Raw genomic sequence first — 24,634 nt, 5'->3', positions numbered from 1 at the left:
CTAAAGGAATACAAATAAGTTGTCCATTTCCTAAAGGAATACAAATAAGTTGTCCATTTCCTAAAGGAATACAAATAAGTTGTCCATTTCCTAAAGGAATACAAATAAGTTGTCCATTTCCTAAAGGAATACAAATAAGTTGTCCATTTCCTAAAGGAATACAAATAAGTTGTCCATTTCCTAAAGGAATACAAATAAGTTGTCCATTTCCTAAAGGAATACAAATAAGTTGTCCATTTCCTAAAGGAATACAAATAAGTTGTCCATTTCCTAAAGGAATACAAATAAGTTGTCCATTTCCTAAAGGAATACAAATAAGTTGTCCATTTCCTAAAGGAATACAAATAAGTTGTCCATTTCCTAAAGGAATACAAATAAGTTGTCCATTTCCTAAAGGAATACAAATAAGTTGTCCATTTCCTAAAGGAATACAAATAAGTTGTCCATTTCCTAAAGGAATACAAATAAGTTGTCCATTTCCTAAAGGAATACAAATAAGTTGTCCATTTCCTAAAGGAATACAAATAAGTTGTCCATTTCCTAAAGGAATACAAATAAGTTGTCCATTTCCTAAAGGAATACAAATAAGTTGTCCATTTCCTAAAGGAATACAAATAAGTTGTCCATTTCCTAAAGGAATACAAATAAGTTGTCCATTTCCTAAAGGAATACAAATAAGTTGTCCATTTCCTAAAGGAATACAAATAAGTTGTCCATTTCCTAAAGGAATACAAATAAGTTGTCCATTTCCTAAAGGAATACAAATAAGTTGTCCATTTCCTAAAGGAATACAAATAAGTTGTCCATTTCCTAAAGGAATACAAATAAGTTGTCCATTTCCTAAAGGAATACAAATAAGTTGTCCATTTCCTAAAGGAATACAAATAAGTTGTCCATTTCCTAAAGGAATACAAATAAGTTGTCCATTTCCTAAAGGAATACAAATAAGTTGTCCATTTCCTAAAGGAATACAAATAAGTTGTCCATTTCCTAAAGGAATACAAATAAGTTGTCCATTTCCTAAAGGAATACAAATAAGTTGTCCATTTCCTAAAGGAATACAAATAAGTTGTCCATTTCCTAAAGGAATACAAATAAGTTGTCCATTTCCTAAAGGAATACAAATAAGTTGTCCATTTCCTAAAGGAATACAAATAAGTTGTCCATTTCCTAAAGGAATACAAATAAGTTGTCCATTTCCTAAAGGAATACAAATAAGTTGTCCATTTCCTAAAGGAATACAAATAAGTTGTCCATTTCCTAAAGGAATACAAATAAGTTGTCCATTTCCTAAAGGAATACAAATAAGTTGTCCATTTCCTAAAGGAATACAAATAAGTTGTCCATTTCCTAAAGGAATACAAATAAGTTGTCCATTTCCTAAAGGAATACAAATAAGTTGTCCATTTCCTAAAGGAATACAAATAAGTTGTCCATTTCCTAAAGGAATACAAATAAGTTGTCCATTTCCTAAAGGAATACAAATAAGTTGTCCATTTCCTAAAGGAATACAAATAAGTTGTCCATTTCCTAAAGGAATACAAATAAGTTGTCCATTTCCTAAAGGAATACAAATAAGTTGTCCATTTCCTAAAGGAATACAAATAAGTTGTCCATTTCCTAAAGGAATACAAATAAGTTGTCCATTTCCTAAAGGAATACAAATAAGTTGTCCATTTCCTAAAGGAATACAAATAAGTTGTCCATTTCCTAAAGGAATACAAATAAGTTGTCCATTTCCTAAAGGAATACAAATAAGTTGTCCATTTCCTAAAGGAATACAAATAAGTTGTCCATTTCCTAAAGGAATACAAATAAGTTGTCCATTTCCTAAAGGAATACAAATAAGTTGTCCATTTCCTAAAGGAATACAAATAAGTTGTCCATTTCCTAAAGGAATACAAATAAGTTGTCCATTTCCTAAAGGAATACAAATAAGTTGTCCATTTCCTAAAGGAATACAAATAAGTTGTCCATTTCCTAAAGGAATACAAATAAGTTGTCCATTTCCTAAAGGAATACAAATAAGTTGTCCATTTCCTAAAGGAATACAAATAAGTTGTCCATTTCCTAAAGGAATACAAATAAGTTGTCCATTTCCTAAAGGAATACAAATAAGTTGTCCATTTCCTCAAGGAATACAAATAAGTTGTCCATTTCCTCAAGGAATACAAATAAGTTGTCCATTTCCTCAAGGAATACAAATAAGTTGTCCATTTCCTAAAGGAATACAAATAAGTTGTCCATTTCCTAAAGGAATACAAATAAGTTGTCCATTTCCTAAAGGAATACAAATAAGTTGTCCATTTCCTAAAGGAATACAAATAAGTTGTCCATTTCCTAAAGGAATACAAATAAGTTGTCCATTTCCTAAAGGAATACAAATAAGTTGTCCATTTCCTAAAGGAATACAAATAAGTTGTCCATTTCCTAAAGGAATACAAATAAGTTGTCCATTTCCTAAAGGAATACAAATAAGTTGTCCATTTCCTAAAGGAATACAAATAAGTTGTCCATTTCCTAAAGGAATACAAATAAGTTGTCCATTTCCTAAAGGAATACAAATAAGTTGTCCATTTCCTAAAGGAATACAAATAAGTTGTCCATTTCCTAAAGGAATACAAATAAGTTGTCCATTTCCTAAAGGAATACAAATAAGTTGTCCATTTCCTAAAGGAATACAAATAAGTTGTCCATTTCCTAAAGGAATACAAATAAGTTGTCCATTTCCTAAAGGAATACAAATAAGTTGTCCATTTCCTAAAGGAATACAAATAAGTTGTCCATTTCCTAAAGGAATACAAATAAGTTGTCCATTTCCTAAAGGAATACAAATAAGTTGTCCATTTCCTAAAGGAATACAAATAAGTTGTCCATTTCCTAAAGGAATACAAATAAGTTGTCCATTTCCTAAAGGAATACAAATAAGTTGTCCATTTCCTAAAGGAATACAAATAAGTTGTCCATTTCCTAAAGGAATACAAATAAGTTGTCCATTTCCTAAAGGAATACAAATAAGTTGTCCATTTCCTAAAGGAATACAAATAAGTTGTCCATTTCCTAAAGGAATACAAATAAGTTGTCCATTTCCTAAAGGAATACAAATAAGTTGTCCATTTCCTAAAGGAATACAAATAAGTTGTCCATTTCCTAAAGGAATACAAATAAGTTGTCCATTTCCTAAAGGAATACAAATAAGTTGTCCATTTCCTAAAGGAATACAAATAAGTTGTCCATTTCCTAAAGGAATACAAATAAGTTGTCCATTTCCTAAAGGAATACAAATAAGTTGTCCATTTCCTAAAGGAATACAAATAAGTTGTCCATTTCCTAAAGGAATACAAATAAGTTGTCCATTTCCTAAAGGAATACAAATAAGTTGTCCATTTCCTAAAGGAATACAAATAAGTTGTCCATTTCCTAAAGGAATACAAATAAGTTGTCCATTTCCTAAAGGAATACAAATAAGTTGTCCATTTCCTAAAGGAATACAAATAAGTTGTCCATTTCCTAAAGGAATACAAATAAGTTGTACATTTCCTAAAGGAATACAAATAAGTTGTACATTTCCTAAAGGAATACAAATAAGTTGTACATTTCCTAAAGGAATACAAATAAGTTGTACATTTCCTAAAGGAATACAAATAAGTTGTACATTTCCTAAAGGAATACAAATAAGTTGTACATTTCCTAAAGGAATACAAATAAGTTGTACATTTCCTAAAGGAATACAAATAAGTTGTACATTTCCTAAAGGAATACAAATAAGTTGTCCATTTCCTAAAGGAATACAAATAAGTTGTACATTTCCTAAAGGAATACAAATAAGTTGTACATTTCCTAAAGGAATACAAATAAGTTGTACATTTCCTAAAGGAATACAAATAAGTTGTACATTTCCTAAAGGAATACAAATAAGTTGTACATTTCCTAAAGGAATACAAATAAGTTGTCCATTTCCTAAAGGAATACAAATAAGTTGTCCATTTCCTAAAGGAATACAAATAAGTTGTACATTTCCTAAAGGAATACAAATAAGTTGTACATTTCCTAAAGGAATACAAATAAGTTGTCCATTTCCTAAAGGAATACAAATAAGTTGTCCATTTCCTAAAGGAATACAAATAAGTTGTACATTTCCTAAAGGAATACAAATAAGTTGTACATTTCCTAAAGGAATACAAATAAGTTGTACATTTCCTAAAGGAATACAAATAAGTTGTACATTTCCTAAAGGAATACAAATAAGTTGTACATTTCCTAAAGGAATACAAATAAGTTGTACATTTCCTAAAGGAATACAAATAAGTTGTACATTTCCTAAAGGAATACAAATAAGTTGTACATTTCCTAAAGGAATACAAATAAATTGTATATTTCATGAAGGAATACAAATAAATTGTATATTTCATGAAGGAATACAAATAAATTGTATATTTCATGAAGGAATAGAAATAAAATATATATATCAATTTTTCAAGGAATGGAAGCTTGAAAAAGTTTAAGTTTGAGCCAGATTAATGCACAGAAAGTAAATATATATTTTCTACCTCTATCAAGGAGGTTATGTTTTCAGTTAAATTTATTTGTTGGTTTGTCACTATGTTTGTGTACAGACTAGTGTTCACATTGCTTGACCAATTGTCACCAAACTCTCTCCATTGAGGTGACAATAAAGAAAGTCTAGTATCAGAAAACTTTACTCCTAACTAAACAAAAACAAAAAAAAACAACTCAGTGTTAAATTAAAAGAAAATAAACAAAGTGGAGAAGCAGAAACTAGATTGAAAATTTATAAGTAAAAATTTTATAAAATAAAAATATTTACTTACCTACGGCATGACCAAACAAACTACGCACACCCAAGGCAAGGCCTTCAGCAAATTCCTCTGGGCCTTGGATAGCACCCTATTGTAAAAAAAAAAAAAATTTACAATTTTTATTATCAAAATGTCCATCCATGTCAACAAAGAAATTAAGACAAAATTTCCTAATAAACATATCTCCATAAAAGGAAAGTCATGTGACAAGACAGTTCTGTATATGGAAGCAGTTAAATAAAGAAACAAAAATTAAAAAGGCAAAAATTGATCAAGTACGAAAGAGTGAACTTTCAAGAACTTATAAACAAAAAAAGTAAATAAATAAAAATAATTCATAGTAAATGCAGTGAAATTAAATGTTATATCAATTTGTATATTTCTAATGAGTGATTAACAAATTTTTTTTTTCAGAATTTTATTTTATGTTCATGTGATTTAAATTAAATTTCAACAAAGAAATTAAGACAAAATTTCCTAATAAACATATCTCCATAAAAGGAAAGTCATGTGACAAGACAGTTCTGTATATGGAAGCAGTTAAATAAAGAAACAAAAATTAAAAAGGCAAAAATTGATCAAGTACGAAAGAGTGAACATTCAAGAACTTATAAACAAAAAAAAAAAATAAATAAAAATAATTCATAGTAAATGCAGTGAAATTAAATGTTATATCAATTTGTATATTTCTAATGAGTGATTAACAAATTTTTTTTTTCAGAATTTTATTTTATGTTCATGTGATTTAAATTAAATTTTTTTTACTATCTTTCCAACATGAACTTTTTCTTACTCCCTACCTGTATCTACAAATAAACAAAGATTCCACGAACGAAGGTTTTTTTTCCTAGAACTGTCCATCTGTGAACCATGGAAAATCAGAGGTGACATCAATAGAAATGTTGTGAAAATAACACTTAAGATGAGAACAGTAGTCTAAAGAATCCAAATAATCAATATTCATCAAAAAAATTCAGAAACAAAAATAAAGCTTTACAATTCATCAGAGCACATTCCATTAAAATACTTGTAAAACAGGCACAGGGATGACAGCATTGCAGTGATAGAATAGGGGTTGGAACTTAATTGACAAAGTGGGACCTATTAGATTGCAGACCCCCCCCCTTTTTTTGGACCCTATCCAAGAGGGAGAGACTAGTGGTAGATGCACTAGCCCAGATGTGACAACAATACTTCATGTATAGGCGAATGGTGGACTTGTAGAGGTACAGGATATTCTAGCATGATAAGACTTGATTTTAAGGTGCCAAGACCTTTTGTTCTTTCCATATATTTATTTTATTTTTAAAGCAATACATTTACATTTAATTGGCGATCCAAGATGTGAAAATGCCAAGAGCAGATTAAATATAACCGAGTCAAACTTTTTGCTTATTATTTTTAAGAGACATATTTATATTTCAATAAGTATAACAGTTTACAAAATAATCTTAAATTAATAAAAGTTAATTCAGTACTTTAACTCCAATTTATAATTAGACTTGTATTTCTTACTGAAAAAGGAAGGTGGCCCTTTTCTTTTTAAGTCGATCAGAAACAAGTTTACTATTAAATATTGCATTACCAACAAATTAACACCAACCTTTCAAACAGTTTCAACTGAAAGAAATCTACTTTATCTTGTAAGATATGTTTAAACTCTGGTTATATATATATATATATATATATATATATATATATATATATATATATATATATATAAAATAAAAATTACAATTAAATTTACCAAAATGATCCAAGATGGTAAAATTAAAGTATATTATAAATATTAAAGAAATAATATTTATTAAATTATCTCAGCCAGATGTAAAAGCTCGATAAGACCAAATAGGAAATAGAGCTTATAATATGACCAAACAGTTAATAAAATATGTTAAAAAACATTTTGAAAGGAGTTAAAAACATATTTAATCTGAAAAGGAAACACTAGATAAATGGATAGTCCATTTATCTTTTCAGATTAAATATGTTTTTAACTCATTTCAAAATGTTTTTTAATATATTTTATTAACTGTTTGCTCATATATATATATATATATATATATATATATATATATATATATATATATATATAAATAAATATATATATATATATATATAAATAAAAACACGGGTCATCCTTCTATAATGGTATCATGACCAGGATTCATTTTTATGAATGCAGATGTAAGCTAAAACAGTTTCATGAAAAAAATGATAAAAAGATAACTTATTCTCCTTTTAACTACAATTTATAATTAAACTTGTAGGTCTTACTAACAAAGGAAGGTATTCCTTTCAAGTCAACTAGAAACAAGTTTTATATTAAATACTACCATTATATATAGAGGCCCTACACCAGTAAGTAATGATTATGTTAACTAGTACAAATTTTGGTGAGAGTTATGTTAGTACGTCAGGATAACTTGGCAATAAATGAAAATATACAAGCTGTAGATGGTGTGATTAAAGTGGAGGAGGGGGGCTGAAAAGATTAGCTCCCTAGACAAAACACTAGACATTTAGGTGTCAAAATATAAGGGGGTGATGATGTCATGCCTTCAAAGAGAGAAACAAATAGGATTTTTGGGAGCCAGGTGATAGGCATCTAACAATGTAGAAAGAATCTATATGAATATCTCCTTGATACCTGCCCATCTGCTTCTCTCAATTCCCATGTAGAACAAGTAAAAAGAAATTAACTTCAGCTTAGGTAGTCTCTCTCCGCTGTGAACAAACTCTCTAATAAAACCTTTGAAACCTCAGCAATTGTGTTTTCATGCATGAGTAAATTCGTCTCAAGTTAAACAGAAGATCAACACCCATGAGAGGATCACGGCCCACATGTAGGAAAGCGACGATTGGAGAATGAAGGCCAGCAATTGCGCACCTATGTATAAAAGAGACTTTATTTATCTGGTTATTTGATCGCTCACTGATGAAAATGCACACGTGCAAAAGTACATGTTTACGTAAATGATGATGTGCAAATTTTTACTTAACGTTTTAAAATGTTTCACTCAATTATTGATAACAAACTGGCACCAACCTCCCAACCAGTTTCAATTGAGAAAGAAAGAGATCCACTTAATCCCACAAACTACTATTAAAATTATATGGTTGCACATCAAAAGAAATCAAGGGCTATGCTTTTTTTTTTTTTTTTTTTTTTTTTTTTTATAATGGTGCTGTGACCAGAATTCATTTTTATGACAGCAAATCTAAAACTAAAAAAAAAAAAAAGCTAAAACTTTATAATTTTAATGAAAAAATAATAAAATGATAACTTATTTTATATTTCATTTTGTAATCTAAAGAATAATTGACAGCCTTTTTTTTTTTTTACGGACACTGTAATTCGCAATACCTCTGAAACTTCAATGTGTTCTATCAGCTCCAAATGTTATGCCGCGATATAGCACACGTGCATGGCTTGCCTTCCTCAAAACGAACTCCCCCATTCTTCAAATAGCTTGCTTTTATGCAGCCCAAGATCTAATTTGCATATGAATTCTTTTCTGGCAATGGTAATACATTTTTGCATTACTTTCAATGAGTCAATCATTTTTTTTTTATACAGACACCAAATCTCTAGTATAGTAAGATTAGAAAAAAACACTTACCTGATATGGTTCATAAAAGAGATCTTCTAATCCTTCTCCCAATCCACGGATAAGACCAAACGGATTTCCTAATACATCTAGTCCCAACACTAACACATACATTTGTTTGATTGCCTGTAAAAAAAAAAATTAAAAAAAAAAAAAAAGTTTTATTTGCTGGAGTAATATACATATAAAAAAAAAAAGAAAAACAAAAGTTCTTGTGTAGATTAGTGACCTTCTAAAACAAACGTATTTCAGATGAAAACATTATGTACTTATGTGTAATGTGAAAATTAGTATAAATTACTAAAAAATGATCCAGTAGAAAAATAATTGTGTAAAAATAAAAATTATCGAGTTCAGCAATTTATAGAGTTTTATCATGTTTTAATGGAGAGTTTGAAAGATCCAGGGAAGATAACTGCAATCAAGCTTTACAAGTTTCTGTAATTTGTGAACAATTCTAACTTATCGGCCTTGATCTTAAATACATACCACTCTTTAAATACAACATCTTCAATGTAATTTTGGCTGATTTTTTAAAAATTTTATTTAAAATACTTCTAGCATATCATCTACTAGATCATTTTTTGTAATTTTTGGAATTTATACTAATTTCGACATGATATAAGTACGTAATGTTTTCACCTAAAACGCATGGGTTTAAAATATCACCCATCTATCCATGCATCAAACAAAAGTTAAATTCAATAGAAGTAAAATTGTTTCTTAAACAGAAAACAAGAAAGTTTTATTAAATGTTTAAGGGGAAAGAACTTTGGGCACTAAATGAAAATGTAATCCAAAATTGGGTTCAACATTTATTGCTGAATAGCAGTGTTCGGATGATTAATCGGAATTATGAAAATCAGAACTTTTGGGAGTATCGGAAAACTTTTTTTGTCTATTTTATGATGTAAAAAACAATTCTTTTGTCTTTTTATTTGGTTTTGTTTAAAGCAACATCTTCCACTGCTTATATAAATGATAAAATATTTATTGATTTAAAACTAAAATATATTGAGAATCCTTCAGTTTTTAAGCTTCAGAAAATATCTGCACATTTTACATGTGTTTTGACGGTAATCAGAAATAACAACTCTTAAATATTTATAGACTTATGAAGAATCGGGAATCGTATCTGAATTGGGAATTGTATCGGAATCAGGGAAAATATTGGAATTGTCTTATCTATAATATAAATCTCACCTGTCTATTTGAATGTATGTATGTATGCCTAAAACTTTCGACAGAGGCAATGGATTTTTACAAAATCGGTATCATTTGAAGCTCAACCCTTCGGACAACAAATATAAAGAAAATTGGCTAAAACATAATTCATCTTCAACTGGGCAGTTTTCTACAAGGAAGGTTATTTTTTTTTGCTTTTTGCATCGTCATTTTTACAAGTCATCGTATCGGTTGGAATGACTTCACTAATTTCAACGTTCTGAACTCCAGTTGTGTCATGGAGTAGCGGTAAAATGTCAGGTTTTCTTTCACTTTCTTTTCCGCCTTCGCCTCAAGGTTCGAGCCTGCCTGCCTACTACAACTTTTTTTTCTCAACACACACCTCCAAACACCCAGACAAAGCTAAGCATTCAAGCTAGTAACTACTAAATAGTGATTTAAGAAGGATTGGCAGAAAGACAATAGTTTAATAATAATAATAGTTTAAGAATCAAGTGATAACAAGTCTGATCAGTAAAAAAATAATCATTTTTAAACGTATATTCCAGTGAATTATTATCTATGTAAGATTACGGTTGCTATATTTCGATTGGTGAATCCGTTCCATTTGAGGGTTCCTGATAAGATCAAAAGTGTGTCTCTAAGTTGGTTGGCTCCACTCTTTCAACTCTGCATGTGATGTTGCTAGTCTCAGTCTTTTCTACAAATACTATTATAGTATGTATCCTTCAGAATTGTTTGATCTATTCCCTGCTTCCTTTGTTTCAGCTCGTTTGACTCGCTGATCTAGTGGTCTTCATCTATTCACTGTTTTCTTATTCACTGCAACCTCTCTCTCACACAGATGTGACGTTGTTAGTCTTTTCTACAAATACTATTATAGCATGTATCCTTCAGAATTATTTGATCTATTCCCTGCTTCCTTTGTTTCAGCTCGTTTGACTCGCTGATCTAGTGGTCTTCATCTATTCACTGTCTTCTTATTCACTGCAACCTCTCTCTCACACAGATGTGACGTTGTTAGTCTCAGTCTTTTCTACAAATACTATTATAGCATGTATGCTTCAGAATTGTTTGATCTATTCCCTGCTTCCTTTGTTTCAGCTCGTTTGACTAATTATTCTAGTGGTCTTCATTAATTCGTCGTTTTGATATCTCATTTACAGCTTCCTATTTCAGTAACTTCTTTGCAACAACTGTGAATTTGTGAAATTTTCTGTTCACCGTTTTCCTCCTACCTATAGGCTTGACCTTGGCATCTTTTGTTTTGTTAGCTCTTTACATCAAGTGGCTTCATGCCTTGTGTGGAAGGATTTGCATAGAAAAAGTAGTGCATACATGTGTCGCAGGAAATACACACTTTTGAATATCTCTCGTTTGAATATCTCTCGTTTGAATATCTCTCGTTTGAATATCTCTCGTTTGAATATCTCTCGTTTGAATATCTCTCGTTTGAATAGCTTAGAACAATGTTTATGATTTTAAGGACAACTTATATCTTTTTTAATTGCTATACTCATTTGTTAAATATTAATTGTGTATAATTTTGTTAGTCGTGAATAACAAGAAATATTGTACAGTTAGCATTAGCTTAATGAACTCAGATGTCAGATCGATCTCCTGTGTGCTAGAATGGATGCGATGTCCTATGGCCCAAGGAACGAGAGTGAAAGGAGAGAAGTCGTCACTTTGCTTGGAAGCAAACACGTGTGAACATGGTTTTTAGACATGTTTGTTGGGGATTTGCATAATTCTCCCTGAACAATAAATAAATAAAACAGAGATACATTATGAAATAATGTAAAATAAACTTTTGTTTATTTACATTAAAAAGGAAAAAGAAAGGAATTGGGATTGTGAGAGGTGACAGAAAGAGAGAGAGAGTCAAGCAATGTTCCTTGGGGCGTGATATAGCCTGTTGTGTGTGCTACTGTATTCACTCTGCATGCATGCTATCAGCATCCTCTGTCTGCAGAAAGTTCTTTTTGGCCTTTTTATATTTTTATTTTTTTTTATAAGACTCCAGAAGCTGGTAGAAATAAGCTTTTTTTTTTTAAAGTCGAGCCCTGATTGGTCAAAAATTCATATTTTTGGCAAGGAGAGCGTTTTCTACTACGTCTGCACTTTTTCAAGAGTCCTGCTTGACTCCAAGGAGTTTGGTGTGGGTGAATGTGGTAATTTTTAGAAACACCCATGTGTGAATAAATTTTAATGTGTGTGTGTGACTTGGAAAGATAAAATAAGAAACAGCACATGTTTGAATACTCGGGTACAATAGGATTAAGAAACTAATTATTGACCTCTTGCTGTCTCTCCTGCCTCACAAATCAGTGATTTGGAACAACAATAGTAGTGTACTGAACAATATGAAAATACACACAAGTTTGAATAACCCATGCCTACGAAGGGTTCATATTTTTGCAGGTATTTACAGAGTCAATTACTAGACAATGAAGCTTCAATGAATCCAAACCTAGGGAGGCAAGGTATTCAGAATATGGCAGGTGTCTGATAGAGTATTTAGTTTGGAACGAAAATGTCATATTCCGAAAATCATGTAAATTGTAGTTTTATTTTTAAAAAAGAAAATCAAATTTTATGAATAAGCAAGAAAGGACTGTTTATGTGGCCATCTTGCACAAAGGGAGATAATTCAAGAATTCAAAGCTGCGAAATCAGCCTTGTAATACCTACGATTTCCCTATAATCGCTTAAAATTGTTTTAAACTAATTTTTTTTTAATGAAAATGAAACTACTTGATAAATTCACGTGACTTTAAATGTGATTGTTCTATCATGGATGCATATCATAACGGTCTTTCTTTATTTTTGTTTATTAATATAGGGGGAATTTTGGATAACAACCAGTATTTGCTTGGTTGCATGACTAAGACCAGTTTCCAGGCAGTCAATAATTCTAAGCAAGATGGAGGTTCCTGACTGATGATGCAAATTCTAAGTGTGGTCGCATCATGGCTGTAGATAATTTTACAGTGAATGGTCATTAGCATGCTAGTAAACTCTCTGAGAAAAAACGTGCAATCAAATGTTCATCTTATGGTCTCCATTGTTTCTGTTTAGGATCTATAATAGAAGTTTCCATAAGAAAATGCTAACAGTTGTAAAATTTTAAACCTATAAACATTTATCCAAATAAAAGTCATATCTATAAAAATGAGAATGTGTGTGTGAGGACTAACCACATTTTTGATCTACAAACTTGAAATTTTGGTATATAGGATATTCAGACATGTGGAAAACCTTTAATCTGTTTTCATACCCCCCCAAAAATAAAGGGCTGCTAAAGGATTAAAATTGATATTTGGGAGTTATCAGATTTTTTATCTGTTTGTCAACTGTTTCACAACTGCACATGCACGAATTGTTCACATTATGTTAAGAATAAGAAGGTTTGGAAACACTTTTTAAAGATCATGGCAAGCTGGCCTAATGGTTAGCATACTTGACTGTCTTTAGGTCTTAATCTCAGCTTGAGTATTTTTTTTTTTTTCTTTTTTACTTACAAGAAGTGAGCTGTTCAGAAAAACCATAATACTTGCATGCACAGGTCTAAGTTTCTTTCCATTTTTTTGTTTTTACTTCAAGTAATTAAACCTTACATTTAATACATCCTCTAGTATGTGTGTGTGTGTGTGTATATATATATATATATATATATATATATATATATATAAGTAACTGTGTATAAGGAACAGTCTACCAAACTACTCTGGCTTTTCTTTTCTGATGAAAAGCATTCAGCTTCGAATTGCCACTGTCTAAAAAGTTAATTTTCCCTTTTTCTTATTATTCTGATGATATAATAAAGCTTTATTTAACTTTGAATTTCTTATATCAATTGTTCCACTTAACTGTGTAGAACTTCTAAAGATTATTTGTATCTTTGTCAACTTCATTTCTAAGTCAGTAGTGGCATGATTCCAATATTTTCCCCCTAAATTCCAACAATTACTGATTCTATTAATTCAGGATTCCAATACAATCACCAATTCTGATTCTTTTTAAATTTCTAAATATAAAGTTCATTTTGTGCATCTGTGTTTGAATGGGTCAGATTGCCACAAAACCATGCAGTATGTGCATATAGTTTTGCAAATGTAGAAATAAACTTATGGGTTGATCTATAGATTTTAGTTTTACTGAGTTTAACATCAATAAATATTTATTATTTCATCAATAATACAAGCCATGGAAAATTAAGTGCTTAATAAAAACAAAGAAATAAATGCAATAAAAAGAATCGTTTTGGGCATCAGAAAATAGACACATTTTTCCAATTCCGATACTCCCAAAAGTTCTAATTTTCAATTACCAATTCTGATTAAGCGTCCCAACACTAATATACATGTTTTTTTTTTTTTTTAATTTAAATTTCATTCAGATAATCATTTTTCAAAATGGAAATTTATTTGAACAAATACAAATCAGAGTTTTTTCCTTAAAATTAATTGCTCCATGAGTTGAGGAAAAAAACTCTGAATTGTATTCTTTGTCCAAATAAATTTCCAATTTGAAAAATTATATTTAAATAAATAAAAAAAACTATAAATTCCATTTACTCTATCAAGTATATTGAGCTATTCTCTTTTTGGCTGGGATCATCTTATATAATATTACCTCCTAAAAATATTTTGTCAGACTGGATACCACAGGATTCATTAATCTGTGCTCCTATTCACCTCAAGATCCAGAGACTATATATATATATATATATATATATTCACACATCTGAGAGACTTTTTCCATCTGTCTGCTTATGCTTAAGTTTAAATAACATTTTCTTATTGCTAAATGTGTGGATCAAAATGGACAGATCTTAAAAGATTTTATTGACTTACCTGTCCAGCATAATGCTGACTCATCTGACCAAACAACTGACTTTGGTTATAAAAACTGTGTTTTCTCTCAAAATATCCTAATCTGAAAAAAAAACAAAACAAAATGATCAAAATTTTTTTAGAAATATCTCCAATGTTTGAAAGCATTGTAATTGAGAAACAAAAATGTAGATATTTTTTTTAAACATTTATTTAAACTTCAGATTTTTGGCCCATATAAGAGTCTTCATCAGGAAATATGGACAACATTTATATATTTTTTCATGGTAAGTTGTAATATAATGTACAAAATTTTCCATTATTTAAGTTCAAGTTTATTTTTCTTTTTATATTGTAACTAGCGGGGGGGGGGGTACCCAGCATTGCCTGGGTGTTTGGAGGTGTGTGTAAAAAAAAAAAAAAAAAAAAAGTTTTAGTAGGATGGTAGGATTGAACCCCAAAGCCTTGACGCAAAGGTGGAAATGAAAGGGGGAAAAAAAAGCCAACCACTTAACCATCTCGTCCCCAAGGGCAAAGGAATTGAGAAGCATGTTAAGAGTTAAAAAGTCAAAAAGGTTTGATTGACAGGTGGCTGCTTAACGAGGTCATCGCGGGAGCATTACGATGATGGGGCATTTTTTTTTTATTTACTGCGGGGCAGTCTTTTGGCGTTTGTTTCAATGCGTAGCACTTTTGGTTTGAGACAACCGAGTGATAGGAAGATTCCAGTGAGGACAAAAGGAATGGTGAGAACACTTCAGTGCAAGTGGTCAGAAAAAGATCTAGAAAACTTGCAAATTGTCCATCAGCATAAGGAACGTGAGTGAGTTTAAAATCACTACTATATATATTAAAGACAATATAATCAATAGAAAGTTGACTATAATAATAAATATGAAATCTGCATAAATTAAAATATCATATTTAAACATATTTTATGACTGGACAACGCTGGCCGCCTTGCTAGTATTTTCATAAGTTTTCCTTTGGGAGCAAAACTGAATTTAGGTTTTTGGACCCTAAACACTCAAAAATTTGACATTTTCGAAATATTTCAATTTTACTGTATTAGATTCATTGTTTTTTTTTTTTTTTGTTTTTTTTAATTACATTTTCACCCCAAACAAGGTACATTGCCACTTTGATGTAGGGGGCTACTATCAGTGACATAAGCTACAGGGGTACTATGCAGGGAGTTGGGCAGCAAGAAGTCGGTTCACGTTACACTTGAACTTCTGCATGTCAGTACAGTTGGGGAAGCAGGGACCCGAAGCTTTACCTCAAAAAAGCCCTCAATTACTACCCGATGACTTATTATCTATTTCCACAAATCGGCTATCTGTGGGCCCACAGCGTGTCAGGTCTCATAAGCAAGAAAGCATCATTTGTATTGAAACTTTCACAGATGTGAATATTGGCAGTGGGACGAGTGGACAACATATGGTCAATTTTCTCAGTGATACTCTCAAAGATAGTGACTCCATTAACAAATATTAAAGCAGTATTGCAAATGCTACTCAGAAACACATTTTCTTAGTTAAAAGTACAACTATTTTATAAATTTATATGATTTTTGGAATGAGATTTTTGTTTCATTGCAGGTATAACATGAGTTTTTAAAAATGTGATTTTCAATATAGGAGAATTTTGTAGTATGTGTTCTGATACTAGACTTGATCTTTTCTGTCTATGGTCAGTGTAGGAGAAATCCTTCATGACGAGACAATTTTTAATTTTTGTTCGTATCCAGAGTGTCCCTTTTTGGGGAGCTGGGTTTTCCTCACATTAAAAACCGACCTTGTGTCTAATTGCCCTTGTATGGAGGCAAGTAAATAGGAACTAATGTAACCTATGCAAAGCTAATTTGGATTTTGAAATAGAGTGTAACCCGTATATAAGAGACCCGATATATTGTGCAGTTTAACTCCCGGATATAAGAGACCTGATATATTGTACAGTGTGACCCCGGATATAAGAGCCGACTCGGTACTTAGTCTCTTATATCCGGGTTGCACTGTATATTGAAAGAAAAAATTTAAGTTTTGGAATTTTTTAAATGGGGATTTAAAACTTTATCATTCAGACTACTGTGCTCATCTTTGATTTTATTCTTACGTTTCAGCCAATGACTCCTATCCAGTCACGACTGATGGAATGAAAACAAACTGTCAACAGGGATTAAATAAAGGGATTAAATAAAGGGATTAATTTGAAATTCTGTACAGATTTCCAAGTTTAACAATTCACACCTGAAGGTCAAAGGTTACATCATCTGAAACATTGAGAATAATATCCAAGATGAGCAAAGTAGTTTGAATGATTAAAAATCCTCATCTAAAAAATTCCAAAACTTTCCAATATATTTCAAAATCTGATTACTTTTGCATACAAATAAAACTTTCTGAAATTTACATTTTTTTTTTTTTCATTTTTAAAAAAGTTAAAGTTTTGAAATTTGATAAAATAAAAATGTAAAATACTTGAAGACCACATCTTGTATATCTGTGAGTACGACGCCAACACTTTGCAAGAAAATGTTGAGTACATTGGATTTGATCTCAACCTGTCCATCTTCTCCAGCTTGTAATGAGAAACTTAGATGAATCTGGAAAACAAAAAAAAAAAAATCTTTTGTAATTTTAAATGAAGAAAAAAGAAATAGAGTAAAAAAACAAACGGAGGGGGGGGGGAGAAACGGAGAGAGGGGGGAAAAGAAACGGAGGGAAAAAAAAGAAAACAGGGGAGGAAAAACGGGGAAAAAAAAACAGGGGGGAAGACACTTGGGGGGGGGGGGAGAAAGAAAGAAACAGTGGGGGAGGGGAAAGAAGGAAACAGTGGGGGAGGGGAAAGAAGGAAACAGTGGGGGAGGGGAAAGAAGGAAACAGTGGGGGAGGGGAAAGAAGGAAACAGTGGGGGAGGGGAAAGAAGGAAACAGTGGGGGAGGGGAAAGAAGGAAACAGTGGGGGAGGGGAAAGAAGGAAACAGTGGGGGAGGGGAAATAAGGAAACAGTGGGGGAGGGGAAATAAGGAAACAGTGGGGGAGGGGAAATAAGGAAACAGTGGGGGAGGGGAAATAAGGAAACAGTGGGGGAGGGGAAATAAGGAAACAGTGGGGGAGGGGAAATAAGGAAACAGTGGGGGAGGGGAAATAAGGAAACAGTGGGGGAGGGGAAATAAGGAAACAGTGGGGGAGGGGAAATAAGGAAACAGTGGGGGAGGGGAAATAAGGAAACAGTGGGGGAGGGGAAATAAGGAAACAGTGGGGGAGGGGAAATAAGGAAACAGTGGGGGAGGGGAAATAAGGAAACAGTGGGGGAGGGGAAATAAGGAAACAGTGGGGGAGGGGAAATAAGGAAACAGGGAGGGAGGGGAAATAAGGAAACAGGGAGGGAGAGGAAAGAAAGAAACAGGGAGGGAGAGGAAAGAAAGAAACAGGGAGGGAGAGGAAAGAAAGAAACAGGGAGGGAGAGGAAAGAGAGAAACAGGGAGGGAGAGGAAAGAGAGAAACAGGGAGGGAGAGGAAAGAGAGAAACAGGGAGGGAGAGGAAAGAGAGAAACAGGGAGGGAGAGGAAAGAAAGAAACAGGGAGGGAGAGGAAAGAAAGAAACAGGGAGGGAGAGGAAAGAAAGAAACAGGGAGGGAGAGGAAAGAAAGAAACAGGGGGGGAAAAGAAAGAAACAGGGGGGGGAAAGAAAGAAACAGGGGGGGAAAAGAAAGAAACAGGGGGGGGGGGGGGGGGAAAGAAAGAAACAGGGGGGGGGGGGGGAAAGAAAGAAACAGGGGGGGGGGAAAGAAAGAAACAGGGGGGGGGGAAAGAAAGAAACAGGGGGGGAAAAGAAAGAAACAGGGGGGGGAAAAGAAAGAAACAGGGGGGGGGGAAAAGAAAGAAACAGGGGGGGAAAAGAAAGAAACAGGGGGGGAAAAGAAAGAAACAGGGGGGGAAAAGAAAGAAACAGGGGGGGAAAAGAAAGAAACAGGGGGGGAAAAGAAAGAAACAGGGGGGGAAAAGAAAGAAACAGGGGGGGAAAAGAAAGAAACAGGGGGGGAAAAGAAAGAAACAGGGGGGGAAAAGAAAGAAACAGGGGGGGAAAAGAAAAACAGGGGGGGAAAAGAAAAACAGGGGGGGAAAAGAAAGAAACGGCAGGGGGGGAAAGAAAGAAACGGCAGGGGGGGGGAAGAAAGAAACGGCAGGGGGGGAAAGAAAGAAACGGCAGGGGGGGGAAAGAAAGAAACGGCAGGGGGGGGAAAGAAAGAAACGGCAGGGGGGGGAAAGAAAGAAACGGCAGGGGGGGAAAGAAAGAAACGGCAGGGGGGGAAAGAAAGAAACGGCAGGGGGGGAAAGAAAGAAACGGCAGGGGGGGAAAGAAAGAAACGGCAGGGGGGGAAAGAAAGAAACGGCAGGGGGGGAAAGAAAGAAACGGCAGGGGGGGAAAGAAAGAAACGGCAGGGGGGGAAAGAAAGAAACGGCAGGGGGGGAAAGAAAGAAACGGCAGGGGGGGAAAGAAAGAAACGGCAGGGGGGGAAAGGAAGAAACGGCAGGGGGGGAAAGGAAGAAACGGCAGGGGGGGAAAGAAACGGAGGGGGGGAGGAAGAAACGGAGGGGGGGGAAAGAAACGGAGGGGGGGGAAAGAAACGGAGGGGGGGGAAGAAACGGAGGGGGGGAAAGAAACGGAGGGGGGGGGGAAAGAAACGGAGGGGGGGAAGAAACGGAGGGGGGGGAAAGAAACGGAGGGGGGGGAAAGAAACGGAGGGGGGGGAACGAAGGGGGGAGGGAGAAACGGAGGGGGGGGGAAGAAACGGAGGGGGGGGAAGAAACGGAGGGGGGGAAGAAACGGAGGGGGCAAAATTACACATGAACATTAAATTATTAAATATTAAGCAGTTTTACTAACCTTAATAGGTGAGAAATGTAAGTAATCGTAGAAGTTCTTTTGACCCTCAACCAAAGATAAACCAACAATATCCAGAAGTTTCGTTTGAACTGCTACACAGTCTTCAGTGAACAAACGGGTCTGAAAAAAAAAAAAAAAAAAAAGTATTTTGTAGTTTGCTTAAAGCATTGTGTGTAGTGTGTAAGGAGTTGTTTGAGGGCTATAACAATGCAGTCTTGTAGAAAAACACTGGTAAACAAAAAAAAAAAAAATGACAATATTGAAAAACACTACTGGAAGCGGTGACAGTTCTTTCGCTTTTTTTCTCTAATGCCCATTTCTCCCTGTGCATGTGCTTTTTTTTATCACAATTTTCCGATCTTTATTTATCTAATAATCATTAAAAAGTTTTTTTGATCTTTTAATTAAAAATTATTGAAATTAGTTTTATAGTTTTTTTTTTAAGAATTATTGAAAACACTTTAAAATATTTTAAAACTATTTTGGGAATATTATGTATTGGATACATTTATGATGTTTGAAATTTTGTTATTTTAATTTCAAAATTCAAATAAATACTAATCGTATTATTTTTACTGTATAATTTTGTTAATATTTATTGTGTACTTTTCAATAATGTCCTTTTCTTATATTTTATTTCAATAAATCGCTTCACAATAGAAATACTGCAGAATAATAAAAGGTGAACGAACTGATTTGCCTTGTCGCTGTTTCCGATAGCGATACTCCAGAAATTCAGAAATGCGTTAGCCGACTATAACCTAAAAGATTTCAATAATTATCAGTTATAAATTATTTAGTTACAGACAATGTTTCAATCCAGGAAGGTATTGTGGTCTTATGTTCTTTAAATTTTCGAAGTATACCTAGTCTTCAGAAAGAACAAACATTTTTTTAAATTATATACAAACACTCTGAGGAGGAGTGTTTATGTCTGGATAATAAGACGGCAGAAGAAAAGATTTGCAGAGGCTCTTAAATCATTGTTGAAATTATTAGATGCATGTTGACATTTATGTTTCTTACTATTAAATTATCGTTCCTAGTTACTTGCCTCCCCACGAGAGCAGAGTTAGATACAAGGTCGCTTTTTAATAAAATTTTTTTTTTTTTTACAAGTAATAATTATATTTTGTTTCACTTAGATGTAGCTATATTTATTATTTATTATACACATGTGCGTACATATATTTCCTTTTTTTCTGTTTTTGTAAGTTACATCTAAGGGAAGTAATTCACTGGAAAGTAATAGATCTGTATATTATTGTTTTTTTTTTTTGTATATTGTTATTTAACAAAAGTAGTTTTATGAAATTCATTTATACTTATGTCATTGACATACACTTTAAAAATGTTACTGTTTTTTTTCTGTAAGCAAAACTGTCAGCATTTTACTTTTTAAAATAATAACTATTTTACATTGTTTTGTCAATACCTTTGCTGTCCTTGGTCAGTGAAAGAGAAATCCATCTAGATGGAGGCAATTTTTATTTTTGTCTCAATCAAGAGAGCTCCTTTTTTTGAGGAATTGGGGATTTCCTAAATTAAAAACCGACCTTGTGTCTAGTCTGCCAAGTTGGGCATAAAAAATTTGCATCCTTTTTTTGATTACAAAGTTTGTGGAGTATGTGTGTGCGTTTTTTTTTTTTTTTTTTATTTTTTTATACATTTTTGTATAAAAAAAAAAAAGAGAAAAGTATGTTTTTCATACATTTTCATAACAGAAAAAAAAAAAAGCAATAAAAAAACCAGCAATATTATTTTTTAACGTACCACTACAGAAAAACAAACACAAAATATTTGGTTGGTTGTTTTTGTTTAATGGCATATCAGCCATTTTGGGGTTCTTTAATGCCAAATCCAGTAATTTTGAAATGATTTTTATGCTTCAAGTTCTTTATATCTTCAAAATTTATTCATGGTGTTTTGGTTTGGTTGTTTTGTAGGAGATAATTTTTTTATTTTTGACTTTAGACCTCACTACTGGGTGTCTAAAGGCTATACATACCCAGGACTACAAGGCAGAATAATCTTAATTAAAAAAAATATTTTATTTTAAAATTCAATCAATGCTTCTATCAGAGACATCACAACCCTGACTTTCAATCGTGTTTGCAAATGCATTGTCCATTTTTTTTTTTTACAAAGGAGTCACCACTTATCAAGGCCCAGAGGCCACTCGAGGATAAGGGTTAATAAGTGTACAGTGGTCAATGGGGCAGTGTCGTAGTAATTGCTAGTGGAAATTTGGTAAATTGGATTACTTAATGGGAACGGCTCATCAAGAACTTGCTTACGTTGGATTTGAAGACAACAATATTATAATCAGCAGGAAAGCAGGCAAATGGAAGAAAGTTCCACAGGCGTGCAGTTCTAAGAAAGAAGCTTTGTTCATGGAATCTACACTTAGGTTTAGGCACAGATAAAGAGTGAGGGGGAATTATTGATAGTGTTTTCAGTCAGACGAATGTTTCTCGTGTAAGTTTGGTGTGGGGAGACCCTAGATTGGAGCTCAGACGAGCACTTGCCATGAAAGTAACAGAGACAGGCTTGCAACATCTCTTCTGTGAGAAAGAGATTGCAGGGAAGAGAAAAGGGCGTCCTCTACTAGGTTGCAAATATTTTGAACTCTGTCAAGGCAGGATAAAGTCTTTCTAGCAGCTCCTGCCCAGATGATGGCAATAGTACTCCATCCTTGGATGTCCTGGCTCTTATATAGCTAGAGAATTGCATCAGCAGTGAGATATCTACTGGACTAATAGAAGGATCCCACCATTTTCCCAGCGACCTTGGCAACAGATTTGATGCACATGTTCCATTTCAGATCAGGAGTAATGGTCAAGTCCAGGAGCTTGTCAAACGCAGAGGTAGATCTGATATAAATGTAAGGAAGCTATCCCAGTCAGTCAGTGTATTGATTTACCATACAATGGAGAAGTATGTCTGAGGAATTATTACATTTTTTCCAGCATTTTAAAAACACCACAAACAGACAATACGTAGACTCTTTACTAACTGATTTTTTTTTTCAACTTATAGCAAGAAAAAAAAAAAAATTCTGAGGATGGCGTATAGCTCCGAAATGTTAATTTTAAACAAATAAATATTTGTTTATTTTCATAATATTGCGTTGTAATTTGGTTTTTCAAACATATCTTATACATATTTTATTTTAAAATTCAATCAACACTTCTATCATGGAAAATCACAATCCTGACTTTAAAAATAGTTGTGAATTTTATGTCGGCTTACAGGTTCAATATGTGTGCATGAGTATCTGGAAATGGAAGCAAGTAGTGTCAAGCTGAATCTATCCTTTTCATATTTGCTTGTTTTGGGGTGCCTATTATTCAATATGTCCATCAGCTTAAATGCTATTTGGGTTTAACTTTGAAAATCCAACCTGGTTAATTTTATTGAGTAGATTTTTTATTTCAATAAAATAAGACAAAAAGATAATCACCTCTTCTGATCTGGAAATGACTTCATCTGATGAAAATAACTGAATGATAGCATTTAAGAAACCTTGATCGACTTTGGCCGACATTTCTTGTATTAGCACCTTGAAATATCTGGAAAAAAATAAAGAGAAGTTTTAATGAGGGAAATAAAGAAAATTTTACGATTCAATTATTGTCATTTGAAAAAAAAAAAAAAAAAAAAAAAGAAAATATGCAAAATATACTAAGTGTAGAATCTGGGATTATAAAAAAAATTCACTCAAAACAGAATCTTTAAGTTTGGATTTAAACACATAAATGGTATAAAAAGATAGAAAATCTACCAAAAGGACGGAATTATGAAAGAGATGATGAAATTTCTTAATAAGGTTGTAAAATATTATCAACAATTTAAAAAAATTGATTTATGTCTTTAAAATTGTTGACAGTTCAGAACCTTATTAAGAAATTTCATCCACAAATGTCTTTTGAAAATTGTTGATAACATTTCACAACTTTATTAAGATGTTTCATCCACAAATTACTGGTCATCACAGCATCCCAAGCTTTTCCTCTTGATGTTTAGGGAAGAGAACAGTGCTTCCTGACTCAACCCAACAGAAAAAGTGACAAATGAGAAAACTAGACAGTTTATATTCCACATACAGCAATCAACATAAAAGGAGAGTAGAAAGTGAACCTAGGGTTTACTTTCGGGAGCCCCATAACTCTTTAGTTCTCATATTCCATGGTTGTTGACATTGAAGTAGTATTTTTATTGATTTGAATTTTTATTTTTTAGCTTCTACATCAAGTGATTTCATACCTTATCTGGAGAGATTAAAAAAAAAAAAAAAAAAAAAAAAAGAAAAAAAAGAAAAAAAGAAAAATCAAAAACGTGTCCGAGATGGTGTTTTAAGGGAGCGGGGAGAGTCTAATAGTTTCTTTCGTGTTATACAACTGTCTGAGGAATGGAGATGAGGAAGACATACTTACTTGATTTGTGTAACAGTGCTGTGTTCATGTGTTCTCTGCATAATGCTCACTTCTGTGAACGGTTTAGGAACTGTTAATATAAAAGAAAATATTACATCTCAAGAGAAGTCTATATCTACAAAGATGAACGTCTGTGTGTCTGTACATGTATATGAAGAAAAAAAAAATAATGGGCAGATTTTTGTGAAGTTTGGAAAGTAGATAGTAAAAATTAAAGGGAGTTGAACTGAGATTTAAGAGGATCATTATTATGTACATATTTTGCTATGATCAAAACACCATATTTTCGCTTTTATTGTCCGCTCTCCTCCTGCTTCGTCGCCTTAAATCTGAAATGTAGGAAAACTCTTTGAATTAGTGTCTTCTGCACATATGGTTTAAATTTCATTAAAATTATATTCAAAGTTTCACTTAAAAGTGGAGCATCGCCAATATTCGGCACATAGAGGATAACAGAGATTCCAAACCATTTCCAGTGTCTTCCCAAGAGAATTTTATACATTTCATTTATCTCTCTCTCTCTCTCTCATATATATATATATATATATATATATATATATATATATATTATATCTATAAAAGTGAACGTGTGTCTGTCTGTCTGTCTGTCTGTCTGTGTGTACATTTCCCTACGCAATAACTCTGTCAATTTTTAGTCTATAGACTCGAAATTTGAAATACTGGGTACTGAGATTTGGGAAAATCGATGTGACGGGTGTCAGCCAGAAATTTGTCTGTTAAGGGGTCAAATTTCAACGATTTGACCTTTAAGAACTCTACCAAACTCCTCCGACAATTTTGGGTCTAGACACTTGAAATTTTAGATATAGGTTCCTTGAACCTGGATCTAAC

At 32.8% G+C, this 24,634-nt stretch overlaps 1 protein-coding gene across 2 annotated transcripts in view; it reads right to left on the bottom strand.

The window, feature by feature from the left end:
- LOC145246061 (intermembrane lipid transfer protein VPS13A-like) overlaps positions 1–24,634 on the bottom strand; it is a 468,532-nt gene that overhangs the window by 34,867 nt on the left and 409,031 nt on the right. For both annotated transcript variants that reach the window (XM_080107901.1, XM_080107902.1), the window contains 7 exons: positions 23,783–23,852; positions 22,810–22,918; positions 19,347–19,466; positions 16,935–17,059; positions 14,476–14,557; positions 8,444–8,557; positions 4,833–4,908 (listed from right to left, as the gene is read on the bottom strand). In XM_080107901.1, coding sequence (XP_079964027.1) covers positions 4,833–4,908; positions 8,444–8,557; positions 14,476–14,557; positions 16,935–17,059; positions 19,347–19,466; positions 22,810–22,918; positions 23,783–23,852 — 696 coding nt within the window. The remainder of the gene's footprint in view (positions 1–4,832; positions 4,909–8,443; positions 8,558–14,475; positions 14,558–16,934; positions 17,060–19,346; positions 19,467–22,809; positions 22,919–23,782; positions 23,853–24,634) is intronic.

This window comes from Euprymna scolopes, chromosome 23 (assembly GCF_053919585.1).
Source record: "Euprymna scolopes isolate OS-2025 chromosome 23, ASM5391958v1, whole genome shotgun sequence".
NCBI lineage: Eukaryota > Metazoa > Mollusca > Cephalopoda > Sepiida > Sepiolidae > Euprymna > Euprymna scolopes.
The sequence above is the reverse complement of the archived record's forward strand: the minus strand, read 5'-3'. Positions and strand labels throughout refer to the sequence as shown.